Raw genomic sequence first — 16,529 nt, 5'->3', positions numbered from 1 at the left:
GACCTACAATGGGTCAAAATCGGAAAAAATATTTTTTAACCCGAATTTTTTTTTAACAAAAAAAAATTAAAAAATAATTTTTTTTTTTAAATTTAAAAAATATAAAATTTCAATTAAAAAAATTTTAACAAAAAATTAAAAAAAAAAAAAAAATTTTGTTTATCTAAAAATATTTTAAATTTGTATGAAGAATAATTTGGTGAAGTATATAAGATTCGGCACAGCCGAATATAGGTCTCTTACTTGTTTATTATAAATTTATTCAAAGTACATCTTGGCCATCGGTAGCTATGACCTGCTGATCTTCCAACAGGTATTGCAACAGGTGGAATATTAGATTTAAATTTTACCGTGTGACCACAATTTATGACCAGCTAGTGGTCAAGGTCACAATGACACTTCATTCATAATCAACTGCCTAGTCAACCCTACTTCAATTTCTGGCACATGTTTAGTTTTATTTTACCCACCACCAACGAAAGTGTTTTCTGTGTCCTTATAATACTCTTCTATATTCATCTGCCTGTTAAAGGCTCTCTTGATACAAAATATTTCGTATTGGAAATGGGCAAAATTGGTCCAACCATAAATAAGTTTTGTGATCTAGATTAAGTGATTTCAGGTGATTCATGTCAGAAATAGCTTTTTGGAAAAGTTATCTTTAAATTATGAAAAGCTTTTGTCCGTCTGCATGTTGAAGGGTCGATAGAGGCTCTCTTGATAAAAAATATTTTGTAATGCAAATGGGCAAAAACGGACCAACCATAAATAAGTTTAGTGATTTAGATTAAGTGATTCATGTCAGCAGTAAAGGAATAGCTGTTTGGAAAAGTTATCTTTAAATTATGAAAAGCTTTTCTTTGCACATACGGAAGAAACAATAACAAATTAAATAATTTGTTTACTCATGCAACATTCGATTTGATTCGTTTTTGAACATTCGATTTGGTCTCTATATTACAGCCTTATAGTTTTTATATTTTTATATATTTTGAACCCTAGTAAAATAGCGAACTTTTGCACAAATACAACATTAGTGGTATTCAGTCTTAAGAGCGACTGGTTTTGCAACATTGCAAATACAAAAATGCATATCAAGCCAATAACAAAATACCAAACCTTTTGCTCTTAATACTGTAGTTGTTTGAGCAAAATTTCGCAACCATAAAAAGAGGGTGACGTGAATCACTTATGAAATATATCGTCCCCTTAATAAAACAACAGTGTATAATTTTTTTTGCCATTTAGAAATAATAGAGTTTAAAATTTTTGTGTTAGTAGACATCTAGAACAAAAGTAATATTACAATTGATCTTTTGACCCACTTTGTGGAAGTAGAATTTCACCAAATTTAGACCATATATAGACTCAGTTATGTAGATTCTTATTATGCAATAAAAAATAATGGTGTATATGCATATTGTTTTGTTGAGGGGACGATATACTTCTGTAGTAAACAACGAATTATTCAATATTTGGTTAAAGAACTTGACGCCTTATTTAACTTAATGTAATAAAAAAATAGTAGACATACGAAAACCATAAGTATGTAAGTAATAATTTATAACTCCTAAATCTATGACCCAATTGTAGTTGTGACATAAACGAACTTGTTGGTACTTTTGTGCCATAAGTTTGCTACAAAAAGATACATAATATTTAAAACACATCTCTGCTAGGTGTAGAACTTTTGGACCCCCACCACCCACCTCCGCAAAACAAAAAAAAAACCACACTAAACATTTGCTTAGGAGTGTAAATGAAATAACAAATGTTTTTTGTGTCTACTTAATGTTTGACAAGTCATATCCACACCGGCTTAACTAGAGGGAGGCAGAGGAATGTACACAAAAAGCACAAATTTCGATGATTAAGAGGAGAGCGAGAGAGAACTTATGAAAAACAAAACATACATATACGCATGTTTGACCTTCCGACAAGGTGACCGTTAAAATGCATAAAAAGAGCAACATTAGCAGAATTACATTATCAATTTAGAGTTGTTTATGCTAAAGCTATATGTACAAATATTTATTAATGCATTTTATATTAAAACAAACAAAGAGCCTAATGTAAACACAGCTAATTTAGTTAGTTTGTTGTTAGTAAAAAGCCACTTTTATCAACAACATTAAAATGATAAGAGAAACTAATTCATATTTCTAATGAAAGAGCAAACCGAGTCACTTTCTCCCGCTCTGCATGTCTCTCTTTGAATTGAATATGAAAAAAAAGAAAGAAAAAAACAGGAGTTTTGTTTTGCTATAAAACAATTTTAATGAATTCTACTTTGTTAATTTTTTTAAACACACTAGTGAGAAACACTCCAGAGTTCGTGGCAAACGGTTGTTGTTCGTTGTTGTGTTCACTCGGTTGTCGTCTGTCTATCTCTAACGTTTGACTTGGAGTGCAGATTTAGCAAAAAATAAATTAATAAAATTAATATAAAAAGGCAATTCTTAAAGAAAATTGCCAATAGAACAAATAAAAATTAGTGCTTATAAATAACTTTTTTAGTGAAAAAAGTGAAAGAAATTTTAATTTTAGAAAAATGTCTAAACCCCAATCAGATGCTGATAAGCGCAAGCAAATCTCGGTACGCGGTATTGCAGAGGTGGGCAATGTCACTGAAGTGAAAAAGAATTTCAATCGTCATTTGCATTACACTTTGGTTAAGGATCGTAATGTGGCCACTCTACGCGACTATTACTTTGCCTTGGCCAATACCGTTAAGGATAACATGGTTGGACGTTGGATTCGTACACAACAACACTACTATGAAAAGGATCCTAAGGTAAGTTTGCTCATCATCATCATAAAATAATTTAATGATCATAGGTACATAGTACATACATATTTAGATTAATATTATTAAGGAACATTGAAGGTTATTTCACCATAAATCCCTGTAAGGAAATTGTTGAAAATTCGATAATGTACATCATTTCTTGGTTTTTTTCATTCAAACTGTCACCATCATTTCCTTAGTATGTATACCTACCTACCTTACTAAATAAGTACGCAATTTCCCTGCGCAACTCACCCCAACTCCAATATTTTATTACTCATCCTATGAAGAAAATATAAATTAAAAATGAAAATTTATTTAAAATATCTTTATTAAAAGTCTCGTAATCTCTTACGACATCTTTTCACACAGATCAATTATAAATAATTCTTCTTTCTTTTTTTTCTTGTTTATCATTCTATTTATTTTGTTTTTTTTTAGTTTTTTGATTCAAAACAAACTGCATAAATATAACATCAAGTTTAGATCTTTTGATTGTTGTTGCTAGTTTTATGTATTTATTTTTTTGGCGTCCTTTGCAAATTTGCCAATTCGTTTTGTTTTTATAAAATAGAATAAAACAATTATAAAAGCGAATACAACACAACGGCTATAACGATTAACGAGATCATTGCCAACCACACTCACTCACTGACACAGCCATCCAAGCACATATGATGATGATGATGGTGATCGTGTGTTGTTGGCCTTAATGCACCAGACGGCAAATTGTTTTATTTTTAACAGGGAACTGCGTTTTTTTTTATTTAATAATTTCAAAATTCACTTTCACTTTTTGTGGAAAAAAGAGACATTCTGTTGTTATTACAAGTACCCACTTGTTTTCAATTTTTAAAGCAATTTAGTTTTAAGTCTTGATTTTTTATCTACAAAACGACAGTTGGATACTGATTTACGTTTGCTGAAATTTGGGAGTGGAGCCGTTTTTTAGTTTAGAGAAAATTGCAAAGTTTGTTAATCGAACTTTGATGTTTTCGTGATAGATTAAAAATATGTAGTAAATATAATTAAAATGTAGGTATCTAAATTGCTTAGAAAATTAGTTTCGAACTCAAATCCTTTACAAGCTTCGGGCTAAAGATAAGAAAGCTCGAAGGAAACTGAATCAAAGATATTAATTTATCTTCTCAGATACGGTTGATACTTAGAATAACAAAATACATTTCGCTCATTTGAGAGGGTCACTATGTTTATCTATTTTGACGCAAATGAGCTATGTTTTACTAAAACATTCTTAGACAGCTGATTTTTTTTCAACTCGTAGGACCTTTAGGAATTATTAAATGAGGTTCTACGCATAGAATAAATACATAGAACGGAAGGAGAGAGAAATGTGATACAAAATACAAGGCAATACATTGTCATGAATTAGATTTTTGACAACAGTTTTGGGTTTTGGTGTTCAGTTACCTATGTATCCAGTTGTCATCTATGGTTTCAGGTATGATCAACTTCTCATGCGATTACCAGATATTTCAGAATAAGAATTGTATATTAATTTCATGTAAGAGAGCTATATTCGGCAGTGCCGAATCTTATACACCCTTCACCAAATTATAAAAAAAATCAATTTTTTTTAAATATTTTTAGAAAAACAAAATTTAAATTTTTTTTCGAAATTGTTTTTCAATTTTTTTTTTTAAATATTTTTTGAAAAGATTTTTTTAAATTTAAATTTAACAAAAAAATTTTTTTTGATGAAAAAAAATTCGAGTTAAAAAAATATTTTTCCCGATTTTGACTCATTGTAGGTTCAACTTACTATTATAGCGCAAAATTTTCAACAGGAATTCAAACGAATTTTAATGCTCATAACATTTTTGGATCATGTTTTTATATTTGAAGAATTTAGTCATCGATTTGTCAATTTATAAAAAACGATGTCAAATTAATATCAGAAATACAGAATTATAATTTGGCGGAATCTGAAAAATCTAAAACGAAATCGTTCGGAATTAATACTAAGGAATTGAAACCATTCCGAATAAAATGTGTGACAGGCCTGAAAGTCTCCAAATCGATTGCATATTTGAATTTAGAATCGTATTTTGCAATTTTCAAAATTCGCCATGAGGAATGGTTTCAATTCCGTAGTTTTTATTCCGATCGATTTCGTTTTAGGTTCTTCAGATTCCGTGTAATTTATTAATATTAAAACAAAAATGAAGGTTTTGGTATAAAAATTGATTAAAAATTGTAGAAAAACTAATAATTACAAAGAAATATCAATTCCACTTTGATAACTTAAAGTGGTTTCATTCCGAAAGAAATTTTCGTTTTTCTTTTTTTGAAGAAGCAAAATACGGAGTTAATTCCACTTTTTATTGGAATGGAATTCTATGACAGGCCTGTATATGTATAAATTTGTCATTCCGTTGTTAAATAATGTACAGATAATATGCATATCAGTGAACGTTATATTAGTAATTCGTTCACATTTAAATTCATTTTAACCGGCTCGGTGAGTACTATTATAACTCATTAATCAGAAGGACTTACACTACTCTTTATCGGCAAAATCGGGTTAGTTACTACAGTTACGTACACGTCCCTGCCTTATGTATTTTATCAAAGGCCAGCTATTACACACAGAGAAAAAATATAGTTGTACATGTTTAAATAACCATTTTAACATTTTTAAATAAATTAACAATATTATGGTCACTGTTAGTATTGTATATGATTGCGGTAACCATAATATGATTGTAGTAATTATATATAATTTTGTGGCAACCATGTTATGATATAATGATATTATGATTCATTATGAACATGACAGCCATAAACATATATTTATTGACTACAATGATAACTTAAACATATTATGGTTACCGCTATCATATATATACATAATGTCTGCGATTATAATATTGTTAAAAATGTTGAAATGGTTATGGTAAACATGTACTAACTCAGACGATATAAAGTAATCAGAACAGTCTTAAAGGGAATCATGTTTATTTGCTCATACCTCAACTATTTTGGGATCGATTTTTGCTGATTTATAGGTTCCGACTGAAACAAAGGAATTCAGAATGAAACCAAACCTTATATTCGAGCAATTTCTGAAATAAATTAAATATCTTAATTTTAAAGCAAGTTTTGGCTAACTTATTTCCATCTTTATCATAAACAGAATTGTTTTTAAGGAAAATTTTTTGTTTGTTTTTTTTTTTTTTAAAAACATACTTAGTATTATTCCATAATATATGTTTTTTCTTTCAATTTCGGTATTCGAATATTGTTCGAAAACCGATTATTCAGTCGGACTCTACTGATTTTGAAATTGACATAATCTCGAAAGTTAAATTAATTTGCAATTATGGTTGTAAATTGTCACTATTATTATTATAAATAAAGGCCAAAATTATTATTCAATATTCCTTATTGAGTTATTGATAAAAATAACAGTTTGGAAAGTCTTCTTTAAAAGTGTTAAACACACATTTCTAATAAAAATACTAAATATTAAAATGATTTACTGTAAAATCCGAAAAAAAACTTGCAATTATAGCTATTTGTTCTATATAGTTGTCAAACATTTGTTTATACATACTTTAGGTACATATCTTAAGATAAATATTTTAAAATGATATAAACGTTTTCATTTAAAATACAATTTTGTTCATAAATACAGCACTAAAAATTGTGTTTTAAATTAGTATTATAATAATAATTTAAATATATTTCAAAAAATATATATTTTTTGAGGGAAATTTTCAAATGAAACGATTAGGGATTAATAATTTGTTGGTCTCATAAATTTGCACAAATATTGTGAAAATATTCATATATGTATATGGATAAAAATATATATTTATGTATATATATGTATTGTATATTTATTCCAAATTCCATTTTGCCACACTATCATGTGGAGATGTCATGTTTAACCATGTTACCAGGCATAACAGGCACGTGCTATTTTAAAAATATGAATATGAAATCAAAATAAGTTATTGAATAATATAAACAATAATTCAGTATTGAAAAGGGCATAAGAAGGTGGTACAATTGTATACATATGAGGTGTCAAGTACTTTTCAATGAAACGCATTTTTAAATTGTCCTTCTCTGAAAGTCAAGTTAATTTATACAAAAATCCAAAAAAATGGAAAATAAATAGGCCAAAACAATTATGTACAAACATATTTGTTATTTTTATTTTTTTGAATAATTTGAACAAAGATGCTGATTCTTGGTCACCACAATAAATAAATAAAAGTAATTTAAATTTATAATAGATAAATATGATGAACGAACGAACAAACTAAAGAAATAAATAAATTTAATAAAATGTGCAAGCAGTAGACAAATGTTTTGGCATTAATTCAATTTAATAATTTTAATTTTTTGAAATTTTTGAGAATAAAATTTATTTTAATTCGATTTAAATTTTCCAACTTTATTATAACTCTTTTATAAAAAAGTTTGTGGGTTTCATTTAATTTATATTTGTGATATTTTGAATTCTTTTATTTTGTAGATTTTTCTTTGTAGAATTGTAACAATTATTAAATGAAATAGAATTGTTTTCCTTCTAATATGTTTCAAGGTCATTGAAAGGTTATTGCTTTAGAATAAGAAAAAAAGAACAAAACAGAGAGACAACTACCCAAAAATAAATAAATGAAAATTCTTTCTTCGTTTTCTGTTGTTCTATTTAGTAGACTTTGAGAATTTTTAGTGTCGTTTTGGGGGAGACAGACAAAAATTTGTTTTCACTATTGGAAAGAAACCGCACAAGGGGGATGGATGGTTGATTGGTTGACATATTAAAATAAAATTTTATTATTAGGGAGTAACTAGATAAAAGTTTTTTTGTATTTATATTTATTATTAATATAGATACAATACATACATATATGTATGTATTACGTATTTATTAATGTCTACATACTACATTAAACCAATTTGTTTTTAAGTTTCCATTAGTTACTTCTCTATCAATGTGTAGACAATATGTTAGAGTAGATTTAATAAATCGAATATTATTATGATAAATATAAAATGTTTGTGATGTCTTGTGTTATTTTCCATCACAATGGAAAAGCCATTAAGTAGGCTATAGCTTTGATGTCAACTGAATAAGGAAATCTCAAGAAAATAAGATTTTTATAACCTTCACTAGGAGGGGTAAGGTTATAAATAAAGTTTGTCTTGAATTTCTACAACTGCGTAGAAAAGATTATTACCCCATGCGTTGGCACAACCAGGTCACTTCTATGATAATATAAAATTACCTCTCATAGCACTTTCTATAACTTAAATCAGCTTTTAAACTCGCAAGTGTGTTTAGGTCCAATATTTGTAGCAGGAAAATAACTCCTTCCTACACAACTACAAAATTCAGCTGTTAAAAATTCAGAGCACAAAGTAATATAACCATGGGAAGGAAGTTTATTTTACAATTGAAGTCATACTAAGCAACTGTTGCAATACAAACACATCTTATTTTTAACCCTGGTCACATAGCACTCTCCATAACTTTAATCGACAGTTTCTCAACGCACTTTCGACTTAAAATCAACCATAATGTGAAACCACCATAATGTGGTTGAGCTCAACCATACTATGATTGGAATCAACCATAATATGATTGGAATCAACCATAATATGATTGGTTCAACCATAATATGATTGTATTCAACCATAATATAATTGGATTCAACCATAATGTGAAACCACCTTAATATGGTTGAGCTCAATAGTATGATTGGAATCAACAGTAATATGATTGGCACAACCATTATATGATTGGTTGAGGTGGAAACATAATATGGTTTGACATAATCATATTATGGTTATGCTTCTATCATAATATGATCGTTAAACCATAACATGATTAATAAGAGATTTATGTTATTTATGATATATAGTTTAACTTTTCTTTGGTTTTAGTTGAGTACTAATTAAAAATCTCAATTTTTCATGCTTTAAGCAGTGGTCGGCAACGACAGAACATTCCACGTTAGTAAATGTATTGTAATGTTGCATAAAACAAATTTTCCACAATTTCCTCTTGTGTACCTCAGAGAAGTAAACTAGGACCGCTCAAAAGTAGTTCAGTCCAAAGACAAAATAATACGCGCAGAATGTTGTGGTTGTGGCAGCAGCCTATGAAATAGATCCCTAAAGAATATATTTTTTCCTTTAGGTTTTTTTTATTTGTATTTCAAGCCCAAATTTTTCTTTAACCATTGAGAATAAATTTGTTATTTTTAAAAAAACTTCATTATACATATTATTATAAAGTTTTGCATTTAAAAGAATTTATTTAAGTTTGGCTTTATCTCTAGAATTAACCTAATAAGCATTTTTACTGGAATTCAAGTTGAAAGCAAGTGTAAGTCAAGCCTTGAATTATAGTCAAGCAATTGAATAACATAAATTCAAGCCATATGTTTTTTGTTTGATAAATATTTAACTTTACAAATAATTTTCAAGTTTAAAACATAATTACATTTACATTCATATCAAATTCCAACAAAATTTTCAAGTGTTTGAATATTTTGGGGCTTTGGTGGTTAGTGGGAAATACAGAATAAAAATTCATAATAAATTTTGTACTTTGGGTTTTAGAATTTACCTTTTATTTGTTGAATTAAGGCCTGTAGACTTATTATCTTGTCTTATAAAAAACAATTGGACAAATTTAGATAGAAAACAGCTGATTTAGACAATTATATTCATAGCTAAGTAGGAAATAAAAAAATATTTATAATCATTTGAATTACAACAAATGTTTGTAATGTAATATTTCTTAGCGCCGCTTTGAGGGTATCAAATTAAAGATTTCAAACCGCAATATGCAATGTTATTTTGTTCAGCAAGTAACAAATTGCAGTTGTTTTTTACATATAAAACATATGTACAAAGTATAAGCACTCTTATCAACAACCTGTATGTATGTCTAGGATTCTCAAAATACATTTATAATAAATAAAATTATTAACACAATTAGAATCCAATTGATATTTAGTCTCTACTTGGAAGTACTCTATGTACTTTGATGATAATTCTCAATTGACCTTTTAGCTGTGAAGTGATGAAGTAAATATAATACTTAATATACATTTATGTACCCCATCCAATGACGGCATTTTGCACTAAATGTAACAAATAAATTTTAAACAGACCATAAAGAAAATGTTTAGAAAAACAATAATAACGAAACTTTATCAATTGCAAGCAATAATAAAATAAAACTACATACAATTGGAACATTATTGTGGAGAGACACGCTGTCAACTAGTGTTCATACATGATCGACTTTCTTCTTATCAATTGTGTTATTATAATCATTAAAATAAATCTAATAATTGCAATATTTATTATTAACTTTAAATAAATGGGGAACAAATGTCAATTGTTATTATGTAATAATTGTAATAAAAATAAAAATATATTTATAAATTAGCATACAGCAGATAAGAAGTACCTACATAGAAACACAATTAATGCCCTAAACTAGCACAGGCGGCTGGGCCGGCATGTGTTTCAGCAAATGTTTGTTTTTTAACATTGACAAAATTACTTGACCCAGACATGTAATAATGGACTAAGAATAACTTTCTAAATCGATGTGAACATATACAGTTTGGGTGTACATTAGGAGGTTTCCAAACCTTCCGCATAAACAACGATTTTCATTTTGGAAATAATTGTTTTTGCTTTTTAAATTTAATGCCAAATAGATTAACTCCCTAAAACATGAATAGTAATAAAACGAGATATAATTATATTTATTGCCTATTTATTTCCAAAGGAAAAAAGTTAGTTCGAGTGCTTTGGCATTAAAGTTTTAAGAATAAAAGGTAAATTGATTAAAAACATGTAAGAGAGCTATATTCGGCTGTGCCGAATCTTATATACCCTTCACCAAATTATACTTCAAAATAAAAATTTAAAATAATTTTAAATTTTATTTTTTTTTCCAAAGTGGTTTTTTTAATTTTTTGGGAAAACAATTTGTTTTCGAATTGTTTTTTTAATTTTTTTTTTTTTTAATTTTTTAATAATTAAACTTATTTTTTATTTATTACATGTTGAAGTTAGGGTTCAGTCAAGTATTTGACAATATATCAACGACTTCATAGTAGTAATGAAGATAAGTCGATAAAGCCTTACTATAAAATAAATTTTATACATAGTTCATTTTTGTTAAAGTCGAATTTATTTAAAAATACAGCTTTTTGACTAAATTCAGTTTGAAGTTTATTTGTTTCAGACTTTGTGGATTTCAAATCGGTTTTTCTGCTTTTGCAGTTAGGCTGATTAACTTAAATTTCTTATATGGTTAGGCTGAAATAATTAAAATAAATATTTGTTCAAAGAAAAGTGAAATATTTGATTTTTGAACAATGTGAACGTCATGTAGATATATGAAGTTCTAATGAAATAAATGGACAACTCTTTGGTTTACAAATGTATTAACATGTGTCCGTAATGATTCTCTAGGGAAGGGAAGAGAGGGACAGGTTCTAGTTCTTCACTTTATGTGAAGTGAACATTGTGTTGTCATTAAAGCGAATAAATTATTCCATAAATTGTCTATTTTTTATATACATTTAATATTTCTATTTTTACAAGTCAAGGAACGAGAACGTTTTGTTTTTATACCCTTTACCATAGTGGTAAGGCTATAAATATATAAGTTTGTCATTAAGTTTGTCATTACATTTACATTTTTCATTTGCAACCCCATAAAGTTTATACATACATTCTGAATCGCCATAGATACCAGAGTCGATTTAGCCATGTCCATCTGAAATAAACTTTACGAAGCCCCCAAATAACTTACATACATGATTAATACATCAATATACCTATAGTGACGGTTAGGTTGCTATTTAAATTCTGGAAAATCGGCACATACATATATGGCTGAGATGGATATAAGCAAAACACGACGACTACCTCGATTATTGATCTATATCTGGATTACTGCCTATTATTGATCTATATCTGGATTACTAAGTTAACATACATAATATCCAATGATAGACATTTCCAACCATAGAAATTCGGACCAACAATGGGTCAAAATCTGAAAAAAATATTTTTAACCCGATTTTTTTAAACAGAATAAAATTTATTGAATGATTGATAAATTTTTTATCAATTCAAATTTATTAAATACTACTTGATCGCCCCGCTTCGCCCGGTAGCATTTACTAATGTAAGTTCTTCAAGTTTCTCCAACCCAAGCACACCAGCCTGTTCTTATTTATTTGCAAATAAAATATATAAATTTGTACTGCATACTTTAGGGAGCTTTTTTATTACAGTTGACTAGACTCACAAAAAAAAAGAATTTCCGAGTATTACCCGGAATTTTTGAATTTTTTTTCTTTACAAACCATCTCCTGAAAATTTCGAATCGAATAAAAAAAATCAGCCAAATCGCTCCAGCCGTTCTCACGTGATGACATTACATACATGGACCATTTCATTTTTATATATATAGAAGATATGTATTCATTGAATTCAATTTGTAATTGATTAAAAACAAAAGCGATTTAAATAAAGATTCGATTTGAAAGATTTTATCATTCAGATGTTGGATGAAAATTGTTAAGAATTATATAATTAAATTCTGTTCAAATAAAAGCCTTTGAATGAAGCTAAAGAATATAACATTGATTTTGGTATAGTTTTATGATAAAAATTGCTGACATATTTAAATTCTGAATTGACATTTTGGTGAATTAAATCGAAGCACTTTGTCAAAGTATGGTTAGGTACAAAGACGTTTTATAAACTATACTATTAACCCTCCGTTAGTCGCAATCATTTTCAATCGAGACTATCAAATTGATATCAATAAAAGAAAGACAAGTTTGAAAATAATCTCTTCACTTTTTATTTCAAAAACATAAAAACAATATTAAATTCAAAGTATTTAAAAGAGTTATAAAATTAAATTGCAGTAGAAATATATTTTTATCAAAAAATAGCTTAAAATTTTGGGTGTTAAAAAAATGTTGTGTCTGGAGGGTTACATAAAATTATAACGACAGCACATTTGACTCCAATTCCTAAAAGTTGTAGAGTATCTAACTGTCGAACTTTATCTATTTTTCCATCTTACTACAATAGATTTTCATTTGCCTCATACACATGAAAGTTGTTTCAGATGTGCGTGTGTGTAAAATGAGTAGCGAGACAACATGTTGCACTTGATTTTAATGTTCAGCTATTTTTAAAAATTTGCACACTGACACATATTTGAAATGCATCTTTGAGATACACAATCGTTTATAGTCGTTTTTAATGAGAGCAAATTAACAATGTACTTGATTTTCTATAAAATTCAAATACACAATAACATTTTATAGAATAAGAGAATTTCTACTAGCTAAGCTGGTAGTTAAGAGAAATTTTATGGCAGAGTATTTTTATAGTTACTCATTTTATTAATATAACCTTAGGTTTTTATTTTATTACTCGCAAATTTGCAAAATTTCTTTAATCATATCGTCGTTTTTATTTGAACTGATAGTGAAAGTATTTTTTTGTTTTACCAATTAATAGTAAAACATTTGATTTTTTGTTTGTTTATATTCTTGTTTGTTTTTGAAATAAAATTGGTTTTTGAGAATACATATTAGAAGTTGTTATAGAAAACGTGATTAAGAGGAATTGAAGAATGCTTAATAGATAGAGTATTTATTTGTGTGACGAATATGCAATACTAAATTGAAATACAGTTCATAAAAGATACACAAGTATCTTTGAAAAAAATAATAAAATGTTTTGCGCTTTAAATATGAGGGAATTTCTAAAATAAAGGGAGAAAACAAAAATGTCCGAGAAGGCATCGGACATTACCCGTTCCAAATTTATTAAAACTTGGTACACAGGTTCTTTAGGCCATACAATATGAACTTGCTAAAAAATTTACATTGGTTTTTTATCGATGTTCAAAGTTCAAATTTTATATAATAATGATAATCGCCCAATTTCAATCGCATTTAACATTTTAACCGTTTATCATATTTTTAAAGGTAAATTCAATTTTTCATTTTCATTTTTAATTCCAACAAGTTTCAATATTTGAATTAACATCTACATTTTTTTATTCTTTTTAGCGTGTCTATTATCTTTCTTTGGAGTATTATATGGGCCGCTCGCTGCAAAACACCATGATCAACTTGGGTGTCCAAAGCGAATGCGAAGAAGCCATGTATCAGTTGGGTCTCGATATTGAGTGCTTGGAGGAAATGGAAGAAGATGCTGGTTTGGGTAACGGTGGCTTGGGTCGTTTGGCTGCCTGTTTCCTTGATTCCATGGCCACCTTGGGTTTGGCTGCTTACGGTTATGGTATTCGTTATGAATACGGTATTTTCGCCCAAAAGATCAGGAACGGCGAGCAAGCTGAGGAGCCCGATGATTGGTTGCGTTTTGGTAACCCCTGGGAAAAGGCCAGACCTGAATTCATGTTGCCCGTGAATTTCTATGGCCGTGTTATTGATACACCCGAAGGCAAGAAGTGGGTAGACACACAGATTGTTTACGCCATGCCCTATGATAACCCCATTCCCGGCTATGGCAACAACTATGTCAACACCTTGAGATTGTGGTCGGCTAAGTCACCAGTTGATTTCAATTTGAAATTCTGTAAGTTTGTTTCTTATACAATATACATATACATATATAAGGTGAATCAAGTTTCTTATAATCTATTACTCTTCCAGTCAACGATGGTGATTATATCCAAGCCGTTTTGGATCGTAATTTGGCTGAGAATATTTCTCGTGTCTTGTATCCCAACGATAACTTCTTCGAGGGCAAGGAATTGCGTTTGAAACAAGAATACTTCATGTGTGCCGCCACATTGCAAGATATCATCAGACGTTATAAGGCTTCCAAGTTCGGTTCTCGCGAAGCTGTTCGCACCAACTTCGACCACTTCCCCGAGAAGGTGGCCATTCAATTGAATGATACCCATCCTTCATTGGCCATTCCTGAACTTATGCGCATCTTGATCGACGAAGAACATTTGACCTGGGAAAAGGCATGGGATATCACCGTACGCACCTGTGCCTACACCAACCATACCGTCCTTCCCGAAGCTTTGGAACGCTGGCCCGTTTCCATGCTTGAGTCCATTTTGCCTCGTCACTTGCAAATTATCTATCACATTAACTTCTTGCACATGGAGAACGTCAAGAAACACTACCCCGATGATATGGAGCGTATGCGCCGTATGTCTTGCGTAGAAGAGGATGGTGAGAAACGCATCAACATGGCTCATTTGTCCATTGTTGGTTCTCATGCCGTCAACGGTGTAGCCGCTATTCACTCTCAAATCTTGAAGGATGATCTTTTCCATTTGTTCTACGAGATGGAACCTCACAAGTTCCAAAACAAGACCAATGGTATTACTCCTCGTCGTTGGTTGTTGCTCTGCAACCCCGGCTTGTCTGATTTGATCTGTGAAAAGATCGGCAACGAGTGGCCCGTACATTTGGATCAATTGGTTGCATTGAAGAAGTGGGCTAAGGATCCCAACTTCCAACGCAATGTTGCCCGCGTCAAGCAAGAGAACAAATTGAAGTTGGCTCAAATTTTGGAGAAGGATTATGGTGTCAAGGTCAATCCTGCCTCTATGTTCGATATTCAAGTCAAGCGTATCCACGAGTACAAACGTCAATTGTTGAACTGCTTGCACATCATCACTTTGTACAATCGCATCAAGAAGGATCCCACCGCTCAATTTACTCCACGTACCATTATGATCGGTGGCAAGGCTGCCCCTGGTTACTATGTCGCCAAACAAATCATTAAATTGATTTGCGCCGTCGGCAATGTAGTCAACAACGATCCTATTGTTGGTGATAAACTCAAGGTCATCTTCCTTGAAAACTACCGCGTCACCTTGGCCGAGAAGATTATGCCCGCTGCTGATTTGTCCGAACAAATCTCCACCGCTGGTACAGAAGCTTCCGGTACTGGCAACATGAAATTCCAGTTGAACGGTGCCTTGACTATTGGTACTTTGGATGGTGCTAATGTTGAGATGGCCGAAGAGATGGGTAATGAGAATATCTTCATTTTTGGTATGACCGTCACTGAGGTAGAAGCTCTTAAGAAGAAGGGTTACAATGCTTACGATTACTACAACAGCAATCCTGAGATTAAGCAATGTGTTGATCAAATCGCTGGAGGTTTCTTCAGTCCCGGCAATCCCAATGAATTCAAGAATATTGCTGACATTCTATTGAAATACGATCACTACTACTTGTTGGCCGATTATGGTGCTTACATTAAGGCTCAAGATCAAGTCTCTAAAACTTACCAGGTAATTTAATCTTTATATTAACATTTTCACGTAATTATGTTTATGAGATTATGTTTTAAAATATTCCTCAATTTCCTTTTTACAGAACCAAGCTAAATGGTTGGAAATGTCCATTAACAACATCGCTTCCAGCGGTAAATTCTCTTCAGATCGTACCATTGCTGAATACGCTCGTGAAATCTGGGGTGTTGAGCCAACTTGGCAAAAATTGCCCGCTCCTGAAGACGCTCCTGCCCATTAAACAGCATAATATCCGTATTTATTGGGAAACTATACAACTATTTTTTTAATATAAACATTTACTTTTAAGTTTTATTATTTTATTTTTTTGTTTTCATATTATAAAAAATAAAAAGAAAATCGAAATCTCTCTATAATTGTAAGAGAAATACAACGTAAAAACATCTAATAAAA

The 16,529-nt window shown here is 30.0% G+C and overlaps 1 protein-coding gene across 1 annotated transcript; it reads left to right on the top strand.

Moving 5' to 3' along the window:
- The first annotated feature begins 2,322 nt into the window (after positions 1-2,322).
- GlyP (glycogen phosphorylase) lies at positions 2,323-16,529 on the top strand. The gene is made up of 4 exons (XM_065502065.1): positions 2,323-2,794; positions 13,903-14,431; positions 14,509-16,115; positions 16,201-16,529. Exons 1-4 carry the CDS (start codon positions 2,552-2,554, stop codon positions 16,354-16,356), a joined length of 2,535 nt encoding a protein of 844 aa, XP_065358137.1. The 5' UTR covers positions 2,323-2,551; the 3' UTR covers positions 16,357-16,529.

The sequence above is a fragment of the Calliphora vicina genome, chromosome 2 (genome assembly GCF_958450345.1).
Source record: "Calliphora vicina chromosome 2, idCalVici1.1, whole genome shotgun sequence".
NCBI classification, from domain to species: Eukaryota; Metazoa; Arthropoda; class Insecta; order Diptera; family Calliphoridae; genus Calliphora; species Calliphora vicina.
This window is presented reverse-complemented; position numbering and strand designations above follow the sequence as displayed.

Coding starts and splice junctions, on each gene's coding strand:
- GlyP (XM_065502065.1), top strand. CDS start 2,552: ATGTCTAAACCCCAATCAGATGCTGATAAGCGCAAGCAAATCTCGGTA. Junction 2,795..13,902: donor ACTATGAAAAGGATCCTAAG/GTAAGTTTGCTC, acceptor TATTCTTTTTAG/CGTGTCTATTATCTTTCTTT. Junction 16,116..16,200: donor AAGTCTCTAAAACTTACCAG/GTAATTTAATCT, acceptor TCCTTTTTACAG/AACCAAGCTAAATGGTTGGA.